This window comes from Oncorhynchus keta, chromosome 23 (genome assembly GCF_023373465.1).
Source record: "Oncorhynchus keta strain PuntledgeMale-10-30-2019 chromosome 23, Oket_V2, whole genome shotgun sequence".
NCBI classification, from domain to species: domain Eukaryota; kingdom Metazoa; phylum Chordata; class Actinopteri; order Salmoniformes; family Salmonidae; genus Oncorhynchus; species Oncorhynchus keta.
The window spans coordinates 14063695-14078297 of NC_068443.1; the positions used below are offsets into that span (position 1 = coordinate 14063695).

Consider the following 14603-nt stretch of genomic DNA (forward strand, 5'->3'; position numbering starts at 1 on the left):
AGTAAGATTGGATTTTTGGCATTTATAGAAATGGTTATCAACTGTACTGCAGGGATGGAGCATAAGTCGCAGAACAGAGAGTTTGTGGTGGCAGCTGCAGAGATGTATTTGAGGTATTTGTAAGTCGCTCTGGATAAGAGCGTCTGCTAAATGACTTAAATGTAATGTAATGTATTTGTATGTGTGAGATTTGACATCATTACATTACATTTAAGTCATTTAGCAGACGCTGTTATCCAGAGCGACTTACAAATTGGTGCATACACCTTATGACATCCAGTGGAACAGCCACTTTACAATAGTGCATCTAAATCTTTTTAGGGGGGGGGGGGTGAGAAGGATTACTTACCCTATCCTAGGTATTCCTTGAAGAGGTGTGGGGTTTCAGGTGTCTCCGGAAGGTGGTGATTGACTCCGCTGTCCTGGCGTCGTGAGGGACGCCAGGACATCAGAAGATCAGAAGAGTTACAGGGTGTGTTAAGTGGTGGTGCCCCACCCCTTTTTTTTGTGAGTATAGTATTAGATGGTAGGGTATTTGTAAAATTCAAGCAAGGTATAAGGGAATTTTACTCCAGTCCAGTAGGTGGCGGTAATGAAACATGTTGTTGGATGCCAACCGCCATTAAACCTCCTCAAATAAGAAGGAATAGATCGTATTTCTCTCAAAGACATTCAGTATTTGATTGGTCAGTACATTCGACTGGGAGATGGACTGAAAAAATGGCAGTTCCCAAAGGAAAAATAATAATATATATATATATATATATATGTGTGTTTGCTTCTCTTCAACATCATTTTATGGCCCTGAGTGTATCTATGCAAATCCAATCCATGACGTAAAGTAATGTGATCCTCCACTACAAACAATATGGCGGCGCCCAGTGGTGCTACACTTCTATCAAGAGCAGGTAAGAATTCGCGAATAAGTCAATCATCAGATAACCACCAACATATGTTGATCCGAAGATGGCGAATGAGCGATATGAAAACAATGCTTCTAATAGAAATTCAAATAAATAGATGACAACCTCTGAGAATTACTGATCAGAGGACGCGTGTTTCATAACGTGAGGTTGTCAGCTGTAATCTATATTGACAGTTGTGTAATTGAAATAAAACTACATGTCTCATTTGGATATACTTTAGACCTATGGGATTGGCAGGTTTGACGGCCTGTCAGGTGGGTGCTGTCTTTGGCGGATGCAAAGAAACGTGGGGCGCCTGTCGTGTCTGCACCTTGGAGAAGTGGCCCTTGACGAAAGCTCTAGGATTAGTACTCTAACCTTTGCCATTAGGGTGGAAACCAGATGTACTATCCTTAGATCAGTTCCTGGGCAGAGCTGACATTTGCAAATGTTGTCTCAATTTGCTATGAGTTTATTAATAAAGGCCTTTACATGTCATATTGAGTCAAATCAATCAGTGTCAAAGTCACCTGATTTTCACGTGACTGATCAATTAGTTAAGCAGCCGGCAGACCATGAGTGGATGAGCTAATATTTAAAGATATTACTTTCTATTAGAACCCTCTCAGAGAGTCTATAATGGAATGACTGTCATATAGATAGATGTCTGGTGTGTCATAGTTATATTTTGACTACATTAAACCTTATTGGCTAATGATATTATCTTCGCTCTGTAATTAGTGGGAGTGTATCACTGAAATACTCCACAAAGACCCACAAGCAGTACTATTAGGTGATCGTGTACTAGAGGAGAGCTGTTTTTGTGAGTGTGTTTAAAGTAAAAAAGTGATACTGTTTAGCAATTTTCATAATGGCAATCTAGGTGTTTTGTTTCCTTTTCAGTCTGATTTATCTGTATGTGTGTCGGTCTCTTTCCAGGATTGGGGGGTTTCCTCCAGAGGGTGTGGGGGTGTGGCTCACCCTGGGGTGTCCAATTCCAGCAGCACCGACAGTTCTTCTGGAGGAAGTGGAAGAGCTCTCGCAGTGTAGTCAGACCGGCTGTCGTCAGACCAGCCTACTCAGTGCCCAAGGTAGGTACAGTATGTACTCAGTATCCCACAATGCATCACATATCTCGCTCTGCCAGTCACTGCCCAAGTTACAATGGATCACTTACCTCAAACATTGGGCGCGTTCAACATTGCAGCTGACTTGAATAGCGAGTCGAGACTTACTGATCTACAAATCACTTTGCATCATGAATAACTACTCAATATGATTTGTAGATCAGTCAGTCAATCACAATTTACCCAGGATATTTACCCAGGATATATAAGTTTTGATGCTCTCAAACTCGTGATGCAATAAAATGACTGTCCTCTCCCCCCCTTCCCTGTCTCACTCTTCCCCCTCCTTTTCTCTCTTCCTCCCTCGCTCTCCCTTTCTGTGTCTCTCTTCCTCTGTCTGTCTGTAGCATATCATGAGGCCTGACTATGTAAACAGTGGTCAGGTCCCAGACTGGCCAGACTACATAGAGATCAAAGACCAGGAGCAGATCCAGAGCCTGACCAGAGCCTGCCAGCTAGCCAGACAGATACTGCTGCTGGCCGGACGCAGTCTCAAGGTGTGTGTTATAGCGAGTAAGAGAGTGTGTCTGTCTGTTTGCTGACATTCCAAATGAATAACGTCATAGCTTTTACCTCTGACCCCCAGATTGGCATGATGACAGACGAGATAGATTTTATTGTCCACCAGGAGACGATTCGTCACAACGCGTACCCCTCTCCCCTGAGATATGGGGGGTTCCCCAAATCAGTCTGCACCTCTGTCAATAATGTGGTCTGCCATGGCATACCTGACACCCGACAACTGCAAGATGGTGACATTATCAACGTTGATGTGACTGTGAGTTTTACCCCCCTTCACATACACACGATCCACTGTTCCACATTCTTTACCACCCCAACCCCTTCATCAGGTCTATCTGGAGGGTTACCATGGTGACACTTCAGAGACGTTCCTGATTGGCTGTGTGGACGAGGTGGGGCGAAAGCTAGTGAAGACGGCCAGGAAGTGTAGAGATGAGGCCATTGCTGCCTGTAAACCTGGGGCTCCACTGTGTGTTATAGGTAACACTATCAGGTACACACACACACACACACACACACACACACACACACACACACACACACACACACACACACACACAACCCCTTTGTTGTTTTGTATAATCTACTGGCCCTCTCTTCCTTCTACAGTGAAATAGCCCAGTCCAATGGTTTCCATGTGTGTCCCTACTTCATTGGGCATGGCATAGGCTCCTCCTTCCATTGCCATCCTGAGATCTGGCACCATGGTAAGAGTTGGTATCTCACAGCAATCCTACAGTTTTATATGGTTCACTCATTCACCATTACCTAGAGGTAGGGTTGCAAAATTACAGGAACTTTTAATAAACTCTGGTTTTCCTGAAATCCCAGTTGAAGGAATAAGCAGGAAATCCAGACTCCAACCTGGATTTCTGCAAAACTGGGGAATTTATTGAAAGTTCCAGGACTTTTGCAACCCTATCTACAGTATATTGGACCTAAATATCACTTTCTCATTTATCTGACAGCTAATGCCAATGATATGACCATGGATGAAGGGATGGCCTTCACTATAGGTCAGTTACATGTCCAATGTCTGTCAGTGTATGTTAAAGGAAAACTCCACCCTAAAACCTTTTAGTATTTGTTTCATTAGTCCAATGTTGATATAGTCCCAAAATGTTTAGCAGCAGTCAACATTCAAGATATATAACTTTCAAAATACAGACATAAAGCCAGTATGATGAATATCTAGCTGCAGGTGTGTTAAAGGGATACTTCAGGATTTGTCCTTATTTCACCTTTATTTATTTAACTAGGCAAGTCAGTTAAGAAAAAAAATCTTACTTTCAATGACGGCCTAGGAACAGTGGTTAACTGCCTTGTTCAGGGGCAGAAAGACAGATTTGACCTTGTCAGCTCGGGGATTTGATCTTGCAACCTTTCGGTTACAAGTCCAACACTTTAACCACTAGGCTACCTACATAGTTTTTATGTCTCTACATCCAGTATGAAGGAAGTTAGAGGTAGTGCCAATGCTAACTAGTGTTAGTGCAATGACTGGAAGTCTACTAGCATGCTAGCAGATACCCATAGACTTCCAGTCATTGTGCCAAAATCCCGAAGTATCGCTTTAATGTTAAATCTGTGTATGCAGAGCCCATATTGATGGAAGGATCGTCAGAGTTCAGAATCCTGAAGGACAAGTGGACAGCAGTGTCTGCAGACGACAAGAGGTAGTTACAGCCTACATACGACTGACATAAAGAGTTATAGCCCAAAGTGTCACTGATACCCCGGATTAACCTGTATGTGTGTATGTGTGTGTTCAGGTCAGCCCAGTTTGAACACACAGTAGTCATCACCTCTGACGGTGTGGATATTCTCACCAAACTACCCGAGGAGGATGAGCCATCGCCAATAGGAGTTTAATCACTCTTTTCAGATCAGCTGTTCACACCCCAGTCACATCAACATCTATGAAGAGGTAAAACACCAAACTGACCCAGGGTTAGCACCACAGAGAGACTAGAAAAACTGGGAACTGATATTGACTCAAATGAGACTGCACTAGTGCATTATTTTGTATGACTTCTGTGTAGAAAACATGTTTTATTATTTAAATAAAGCTTTAGTTCATGTTTAATTAGAAACAGTGTCTATCTTTGAGTCATTAGCATATCATATTTTACCTTTTCACTTTTTTTGTCTGACAAAATATTAGCAAACAATATGTGGTCATTGCAATGTTACTTTAACACATTTGACTTTATGTTTCAGGAAATCAAATGAATTCTAATCTGGGGTGCACAGTCTTCTGTGATTGACGGCATCATAAGATTATCTTGTGTTAACGTTGTTAGGACTGCAAGGTTTGCAGTGTATCATACGTCCGCTGGACTGATTATGTCATGATGTTATTGATGCTGCGTTGTTTGGCTGCATGTGTGACGTATTCAGCCCTACTAATAGTCTCTGATCACATCAACCTCCAGTTCTACATTGTTAGTAACTTATTTAGTTTTTCCTCTAGACCAATTAGATTCCGTGCTTTAGGTATTTCCACTAATTCTATTGAAGCGATGCCTTTTAAGTTCCTTAGGCCACATTCTTGTCATATGTACAATATGGCACATTTATTACACAATATTCAATATCAATGTTATTCTCAAACATACAGGAATTTGTTGAAATAAACTGGTCATAAACTGTTTATCTGCTAAATAAAAATTGCTCATATTCCTGCCAGGTGAAAGCAGAGTCCACACATAGATTTTCATTATCTTTAGTCCTGTATATCAATAAATTGAACCCACATCAACTGAAGGATTCTGTGGCTGATATAGTACTGGACTCTGCTGGGAGAGTGCCACAGAGTCTGTTGCTGAGTACCAAGAATAGTTACTGTAAAAGGATGGGTTGCTTGGAGGGATACAGTTCTGCTCACTGCTTGAGCCTCCTGTCTCGGTAATACCATGGGGGGCCCAGTGCACCGTTGTAGCCTGAGGAGAGCTGCTGGACCTAGGGGAGTCGCACGGGGTCTCCGGCTGTTCCAGTGGCATCTGGCCGTTTCTACATAGCTTCTTCAACTTTGAGCGACGGTTCTGGAACCAAATCTTCACCTGGGAGAGGAAGTATAGATGGTGTTTGAAATTCCAGTCGTACAAGCACACTGCTACCTCCAGACAAGTGCCTTACTACTCCAGACCTCTTGGCAGAAAGTGTAGTGCACTTGTATACAATACAATGCACTTACTGTACATATGAAATACATTTAGCATATAATGAAAATAATAATATTTGAAATCATAAATGATTATCATTGAAGTCCATCATGGTCAGAAAATGAACATGGTGCACCTGTGTCTGTGTGAGTCCCAGTGAAGCAGCCAGCTCCGCACGCTCAGGTAGTGCCAGATACTGCCTCGTTCGGAACCTGCACTGGAGCGCGCACAGCTGCAGGCTGGAGTAGATGGTTCTGGGCTTCCGGACTTTCTTTTGTTTTCCCTTTACCATTCGGACTTCTGGCTCCTTCTCCTCTTTCTCTGAGAAAACGTGTATGACCATTAATAGTAGTACTATCATTGATTAACACAATGCATCCTGTAATATGATTAAAACAAAACCTGGCATAAAGAGCCAACACAATTATTCTTTTTAGTGGGGGGCTTTCATTCTTCAATGGCTCTTACACAAAGCATGCCATCACTATGAAAATTATGTGGCACTCTCTTTTGCCTTCAGACCAGCCTCAATTTGTTAGGGCATGGACTACAAGGTGTAAAAAGTGTTCCATAGGGATGCTGGCCCATGTTGACTCCAATGCTTCCCACACTTGAGTCAAGTTGGCTGGATGTCCTTTGGGTGGTGGACCATTCTTGAAAAACCCAGCAGCGTTGCAGTTCCTGACACACTCAAACCGGTGAGCCTAGCACCTACTACCATACCCTGTTCAAAGGCACTTAAATATTTTGTCTTGCCCATTCACCCTCTGAATGGCACATGCACACAATCCATGTCTCCATTATCTCAAGGCTTAAAAATCCTCCTTCAACCTGTCTCTTCCCCTTCATCTACACTGATGAAAGTGGATTTAACAAATTACATCAATAAGGGATTATAGTTTTCACCAGGATTCACCTGGTCAGTCTGTCATGGAAAGAGCAGGTGCTCCTAATGTTTTGTACGCTCAGTGTATTCATCAGGGAGGATGGACAAAAATCCACTGGTTTTTCTTTTGTTCAAATTATTATTAAAAACATTTTTTTTGGGGGGTTGAATAGCTCTTAAACAAAGCGTGCCATCACTATGAAAATTCTATATTCTGAATCAGGGGAGGATGGAGAAAAATCCACTTTTTATCTGATTCAGAATATAACATTTTCATAGTCATGGCACGCTTGGTTCAATAGCTATTGATGAAATAAAACACAATTTCCACCACCTGTCCAATATCAAACTAATTTTTACCTCGGTCCACACTTAGGAGCAGACAAATAGTGACATTCAATCAAGGGCACAGCCACATTCGAATCAACAAATAGTGAAATACTGTGATAATGTTACCCACCTGTGTCCGTGGTGAGAGGTGAAGAGCCCATATAAGATCCATAACAACCGTAAGAGCTGGGGAACCCAAACTCATACATCCCGGGACTGTAGAGACCGTTATTCCCATTATATTCCAGAAAAGAATGAGAGTCAAACTTCAGCTGGCCATGCGGTGGATCCGAGCAGTGTCCGGTTGGTTGGTTAGGGAAGAAGTTGCATCCTGTAGCCCTTGAAATGGGTAAGTTTTGAGATTCCTTTGAGTCGTGCATGGTGTAGTGAATCGAGGTAGTATGAGTTGATTGCATAGCTGTGTCAGCAGTCTGTAAAACTGCAGTTATGGCACCATAACGCTATGCAGACCTGCAAACAACTGCCGAAATTATTTTAGGATAATATTTCTATTCCATTCTTTTCTAAAAGTAGTTATCCAAGGTAATTGTCCACTGTCTAAGTCTCCAATGATTGCATACACGTGGCAACTTATGATCAAATAGCCCACTGTTATTATGAGAGTTGTCAATAAATGAGCCGTTTATCTGTTTCTACTCCATAGCCTAGATATGTTGGAGTGGTGTCATCTCCTATTCAAGCCATGGAATGACTGAAGCTTCAAGTGTCTGCTCCTCTGGATGAGACGGTCTGGTGTGACGTGAACCAGGAGACTGATGGGTGGGCAAGAAGCCAAAGAAAAATCCCCTTGACTGTGACACCTTGTACACCTTAATACCAATTCATGTTATCATGATTCAATACCCTTATTATACAATCTGTTATTATGACAAAGGTTTTATATATTTTGTAGTTTTTTTTGTTTGTTATAACTTTTTCACTTGCAAAAGAATGTTGTAAGATTTTGGATATTTGTTTCGCGCTCAGTGCGCTCAACTCGCACTCACCTTCGGATCAGCGAGAGGTTATGGCGCCATCTGGGGGTCTTTGTGTGATGTTGCTACAACCCAGCAGACACATACCAATAGTCTACTCCACCTTACACACTTCATAATTACCAACGGCGCCAGTGCTCACCCACACAGGCGAGCAAAACAACCATTAAGGCTGACTGAGGTGACTGGGGGTATATTTACACTGTCTATGTGTGCCCACCACGCATTAAGGCTTACCTCTGACTCCACTGTAAATATAAATCATGATCTTGAGACCACAGCAGCAGCTGCAAGTGGGGTATAGGCTCGGCTGTGTCTCAATAGTCTGAAGTTGCTTCCTCTCCTTCATCTGCCTTTATCTGAAAACACAGGCTAGTTGAAAGCGCACCATGAATATTTCATCACCTGTCCATATGAAGACTATCAATATGGACCCCTCCATTTACTTTACTTCACATTAGTGTTGAGTCATGGGGGACATTTTACTGTACTTGATAACCACATGGCCACTAGATGGCCTTGCACGGCTCTTTATGTACAGCCTGTAGCCTTAGTAATAACAGTATCCCTGTATGCATAAAAGCCAAGGCCCTTCACCAACATGTCAGGAGCTTTATGATACTTGTGGTAGTGCACTAGCTATATTTCCGCAGGGTCGCTGGTTCAAACCCAGCTCTGGCTGTCGCCACAGTGTGTTGTTTAGGAGGAAGATAAACACAAACATAACATTTACTGCTATTACATTGTCAAAGTAATGTAAGCCACACTGATGCCTCAATGGAAATGTCTAATTGTGAAATGTCGTAGTGTTCTTAGTTTTTAAATGTGTGTTGCTGTTCAGTATTATTTCATGTTTTGTGTGGACCCCAGGAAGAGTAGCTGCTGCTTCTTCAACAGCTGATGGGATCTGAATTAAATCATGAATCATAAAATTACATTTCAAATCAAGGTTTACAGTTATGAAGAAACACCAAGAATCTTTTGCAGGGCAAATTCCTTGAGAGGCATTTGGTGCATTCTTCATCCGTTTGTATGTATTTGATAATTAAGTATTTTTAAAATTAATTACCTATTCAATATTTGATCAAAGAAGAGCTGACTGGGTGTGATGTGAAAGTTGTGCTTTGACCTGGTATAGACAATCCATACAGTACATTTATAGTATCCCTATAGTACAGTGTTGTTTAAAAGAACTCCACTTTCAGGCTATTGTAGCCAGACTTAAACATTTGAGAGAAACTCCTTGCCCCCTGGGTATGGTTGTACCTAGTGCCAGTGTGCCAGTCACGAGGGCGTGTTCTTCCTGTGGGAATGGCAGGATCAAAGTAAGTAGATATATTGCTCGTTTGTCTTCTCTGTGCAGATTCACTCATCTCAATATCGTAGGGATCCCTGCTTCTTCATCTGCATTGTTTGCTCTCTGGGGTTTTAGGCTCGGTTTCTGCATAAGCACTTTGCGACAACTAATGATGTAAATGCATTTCACTGATTGATTTGGTCATGCTCAGTTAACTGTAAATTAGGTGATTTATAGAACAGATGATCAGATTTATCTAGGTGACACCTTGCTAAGGAGAAGCAGAATTCCCTTCTGCTGAAAAGACAGGATGCACAAAGAAGGAGTGAAGTGGATGATTGAGTAGATAATATGAATACATATCAGATGTTGCAGATGTTTCAGCATTGCCTGTCTCAAAAGAAGCTTAAATCCAACTGTGTCAGCTGATGCAATGCTTGTTGAAACAGTTTAGAACAAACTTCCTGAACCGCTGTACCATAGCAAGACATTTTCATACTTATTATATTTTCTGGGCAATCAACCTTGTCTCATAGACTTGATGTAACTTTTTAAACGTAAATCTGGTAGGCTCAAATTAGTATGATATGTTACGTTTGGTATAGTTCGATAAAACAGAAGGTCACTTAATAAGGCAAATTAAAACCAAATCAAAATGTTATTTCTAACATGCGCTGAATACAACCTTACCGTGAATTGGTTACTTATAATCCCTTAACCAACAATGCAGTTTTAAGAAAATATTTACTAAATAAGCTAAAGTAAAAAATGTAAAAGTAAAGTAAAATAAAATAACAATAATAGGGCTATATCAGTACCAAGTCAATGTGGGGGGGTACAGGTTAGTCGAGGTAATTTTTACATGTCGGTAGGGGTGCGTCACTTGAGTGGATTGAGTCACTGATGTGATCTTCCCCCCTTGGGTTGTGCCGTGGCGGAGATATTTGTGGGCTATACTCGGCCTTGTCTCAGGTTGATAAGTTGGTGGTTGAAGATATCCCTCTAACGGTGTGGGGGCTATGCTTTGGCAAAGTGGGTGGGGTTATATCCTTCCTGTTTGGCCCTGTCCAGGAGTATCATCGGTTGGGGCCACAGTGTCTCCTGACCCCTCCAGTCTCAGCCTCCAGTATTTATGCTGCAGTAGTTTGTGTCGGGGGGCTAGGGTCAGTTTGTTATATCTGGAGTACTTCTCCTGTCTTATCCGGCGTCCTGCGTGAATTTAAGTATGCTCTCTCTAATTCTCTCTTTCTTTCTCTACCTGGACTACCTGGCATGATGACTCCTTGCTGTCTCCAGTCCACCTGGCCGTGCTGCTGCTCCAGTTTCAACTGTTCTGCCTGTGATTACTATTATTTGACCATGCTGGTCATTTATGAACATTTGAACATCTTGGCCATGTTCTGTTATAATCTCCACCCGGCACAGTCAGAAGAGGACTGGCCACTCCTCATAGCCTGGTTCCTCTCTAGGTTTCTTCCTAGGTTTTGGCCTTTCTAGGGAGTTTCTCCTAGCCACCGTGCTTCTACACCTGCATTGCTTGCTGTTTGGGGGTTTAGGCTGGGTTTCTGTACAGCACTTTGAGATATCAGCTGATGTACGAAGGGCTATATAAATACATTTGATTTGATTTGATAATAAACAGCGAGTAGCAGCAGTGTAAAAACAAAGGAGGGGGGTTTCAATGTAAATAGTCTGGGGGGCCATTTGATTAATTGTTCAGCAGTCTTATGGCTGTTAAGGTGCCTTTTGGACCTAGACTTGGCAGTCTATGACTTTGGTTACTGGAGTCTGACAATATTTTGGGGCCTTCCTCTGACACCGCCTAGTATATAGATCCTGTACGGCACGATGCTTGGCCCCAGGGATGTATTAGGCCATACGCACTACACTCTGTGGCACCTTATGGTCGGATGCCGAACAGTTGCCTTATGCAACCGGTCAGGATGATCTCGATGGTACAGCTGTAGAACTTTTTGAGGATCTGGGGACCCATGCCAAATTTTTTCAGTCTCCCGAAGGGGGAAACGGCGTTGTTGTGCCTTCACAACTTTCTTGGTGTGTTTGAAAAGTAGAGTGGTAAGTTGGGGGATGGCTAACCGTATAACGCAAATGTCTAACAACCCAAATATTGCGTGTTCGAATCTCATCACGGATAACTTTAGCATTTTAGCTAATTAGTAACTTTGCAATTACTTACTAGTTTTTTTAGCTACTTTGCAATATTTAGCATGTTAGCTAACCCTTCCCTTAACCTTAACCCTTTAACCTAACTCCTAACCTTAACCCCTAGCCTAGCTAGCATTAGCCACCTAGCTAACAAATTGGAATTTGTAACATATCTTACGTTTTGCAAAACCGTAACATATTGTACAAATTGCAATTCGTAACATATCATATGAATTGTAAATCGTAACATCATAGTAATTGGAGTATCCCGGATTTACAATTGTTTTCCTCAGAATTGTGTAGTATCTCAATTTGGATAAGAGAACAGGGTGTGGTTTTACAGTGCCTTCAGAAAGTATTCATACCCCTTGAGTTATTCTACATTTTGTTGTTACAACCTGAATTTAAAAGTGATTAAATATATTTTTTTCTCACACATCTACACACAATACCCCATTATGACAAAGTGAGAATATGTTTTTAGATTATTTTGCAAATGTTTACTTATTTACATAAGTATTCACACCCTTTTGCTATGACACTCCAAATTGATCTCAGGTGTATCCAATTTCCTTTGATCATTCTTGGGATATCACTACAATTTGATTGGACATGATTTAGAAAGAATCACACGTCTATATAAGGTCCCACAGTTGACAGTGCATGTCAGAGCAGAAACTATTCCATGAAGTCCAAGGAACTGTCCGTAGATCTCTGAGATAGAATTGTGATGAGGCATATATCTGGGGAAGGGTATAAAACAATTTCTTAGATTTTTGAAAGTTTACAAGAGAACAGTGGTCTCTATCATTGGGAAATGAAAAAAAATGGAACTACCCAGACTCGGCCTGGAGCTGTCCATCCGACCAAATTGAGCAACTGGGCAAGAAGGACCTTGTTCAGGGATGTGACCAAGAACCCAATGACCGCTCTGACAGAACTACAGAGTTCCTTGGCTGAGATGGGAGAACTTGCCAGAAGGTCTCTACAGCACTTCTCCAATCTGCGCTTTATGGGACAGTTGCCAGACGGAAGCCACCCCTGAGAAAAAGGCACATGACAGCACACCATGCTTTTGCAAAAAGGCACATGAAAGACTCAAAGCATAAGGTAAAAGATTCTGTGGTCTGATGAGACAAGAATGTAACTCTTTGGTTTGAATGCAAAATGCTGTCTGGAGAAAACCAGGCACAGCTCATCACCCATCTAACACCATCCGTACCATTAAGCATGGTGGTGGCAGCATCATGCTATGGGGATGCTTTTCAGCAGTAAGGACTGGGAGACTGGTAAGGATAGAGGGAATAATGAATGGAACCAAATACAGGCAAATCCTTGATGAGAACCTGTTTCAGAGTGCAAACAACCGAAGACCGGGGCGAAGATGTTCCAACAGGACACTGACCCCAAGCATACAGCCGGCATGGCTTTAGAAAAAGAGTGTGATTGCCTCCCGAGTGGTACAGTGGTCTAAGACACTGCATCATAGTGTTAGTTGTGCCACTAGAGATTCTGGGTTAGATTCCAGGCTCCATGGGAGACCCATGGGGCAGCGCACAATTGGCCCAGTGTCGTCCGGGTTCGGGGAGAGTTTGGCCGGTCGGGATGTCCTTGTCCCATCGTGCACTAGTGACTCCTGTGGCAGGCCGGGAGCAGTGCACACTGACACGGTCGCCAAGTGTATGGTGTTTCCTCCAACACATTGGTGCGGCTGGCTTCCGGGTTAAGTGGGCATTGTGTCAAGAAGCAGTGCATCTTGGTTGGATTGTGTTTCGGAGGATGCGCGGCTCTCGACCTTTGCCTCTCCCGAGTCCGAATGGGAGTTGCAGAGATGAGACAAGACTGTAACTACCAATTGGGGACAAAAAAGTGGCAATATTTACATTTTTTGATAAATAACAAGAAAAGGAATGTGATAGTCCTTGAGTGTCCCAGCCAAAGCCCAGACTAGAATCCTTTTGAAAATCTGTAGAATGGAAGAATGGGAGAAAATCCCCAAATCCAGATGTGCAAAGCTGGTACAGACTTGCCCAAGACGACTCAAATCTGTTATCACCGCCAATGGTGCTTTTACAAAGTATTGACTTGGGTGTGAATATGTATGTAAATGAGAAATTTCTGCATTTCATTTTTAATAAATTTGCACAAATGTGTAAAAACATGTCCCCCCCAACAATGCACTGCTCAAAAAATTAAAGGCAACACTTAAACAACACAATGTAACTCCAAGTCAATCACACTTCTGTAAAATCAAAGTGTCCACTTAAGAAGCAACACTGATTGACAATACATTTCACATGCTGTTGTGCAAATGTTGTGCAAATGGAACAGGTGGAAATTATAGGCAATTAGCAAGACACCCCCAATAAAGGAGTGGTTCTGTAGGTGATAACCACAGACCACTTCTCAGTTCCTATGCTTCCTGGCTGATGTTTTGGTCACTTTTGAATGCTGGCGGTGCTTTCACTCTAGTGGTAGCATGAGACAGAGTCTTCAACCAACACAAGTGGCTCAGGAAGTGTGTAGTGTCAGCGTAGTGTCCAGAGCATGGAGGCGCTACCAAGAAAGAGGCCAGTACATCAGGAGACGTGGAGGAGGCCGAAGGAGGGCAACAACTCAGCAGCAGGACCGCTACCTCCACCTTTGTGCAAGGAGGAGCAGGAGGAGCACTGCCAGAGCCCTGCAAAATGTGCATGTGTCTGCTCAAAAGGTCAGAAAAAGACTCTGTGAGGGTGGTATGAGGGCCCGACGTCCACAGGTGGGGGTTGTGCTTTTACAGCCCAACACCGTGCAGGACGTTTGGCATTTGCCAGAGAACACCAAGATTGGCAAATTCGCCACTGGCGCCATGTGCTCTTCACAGATGAAAGCAGGTTCACGCTGAGCACATGTGACAGATGAGACAGTCTGGAGACGCCGTGGAGAACGTTCTGCTGCCTGCAACATCCTCCAGCATGACCGGTTTGGTGGTGGTTCAGTCATGGTGTGGGGTGGCATTTCTTTGGGGGGCCGCACAGCACTCCATGTGCTCGCCAGAGGTAGCCTGACTGCCATTAGGTACCGAGATGAGATACTCAGACCCCTTGTGAGACCATATGCTGGTGTGGTTGGCCCTGGGTTCCTCCTAATGCAAGACAATGCTAGACCTCATGTGGCTGGAGTGTGTCAGCAGTTCCTGCAAGAGGAAGGCATTGATGCTATGGACTGGCCC

At 42.9% G+C, this 14603-nt stretch overlaps 2 protein-coding genes across 4 annotated transcripts; one reads left to right on the forward strand and one right to left on the reverse strand.

Annotated features, from left to right (window-relative positions):
* The first annotated feature begins 687 nt into the window (after window positions 1-687).
* metap1d (methionyl aminopeptidase type 1D (mitochondrial)) lies at window positions 688-4640 on the forward strand. 3 transcript variants are annotated; one of them, XM_035766777.1, is made up of 9 exons: window positions 688-908; window positions 1845-1996; window positions 2380-2529; window positions 2619-2810; window positions 2884-3047; window positions 3164-3261; window positions 3523-3570; window positions 4152-4230; window positions 4327-4640. In XM_035766777.1, the coding sequence occupies exons 1-9, from the start codon at window positions 869-871 to the stop codon at window positions 4424-4426; spliced, it is 1023 nt and encodes a 340-aa protein (XP_035622670.1). In that variant the 5' UTR covers window positions 688-868; the 3' UTR covers window positions 4427-4640. The 3 variants fall into 3 exon arrangements, with proteins under 3 accessions (XP_035622670.1, XP_035622671.1, XP_035622672.1); XM_035766778.2 differs by having other exon boundaries at window positions 756-908; window positions 2661-2810; XM_035766779.2 differs by lacking the exon at window positions 688-908 and adding an exon at window positions 1506-1728.
* A 554-nt stretch (window positions 4641-5194) lies between these two features.
* LOC118379769 (homeobox protein Dlx2b-like) lies at window positions 5195-7601 on the reverse strand. The gene is made up of 3 exons (XM_035766781.2): window positions 7065-7601; window positions 5855-6039; window positions 5195-5616 (listed from the first exon to the last, which is right to left on the reverse strand). Exons 1-3 carry the CDS (start codon window positions 7348-7350, stop codon window positions 5293-5295), a joined length of 795 nt encoding a protein of 264 aa, XP_035622674.1. The 5' UTR covers window positions 7351-7601; the 3' UTR covers window positions 5195-5292.
* Window positions 7602-14603: the final 7002 nt, after the last annotated feature.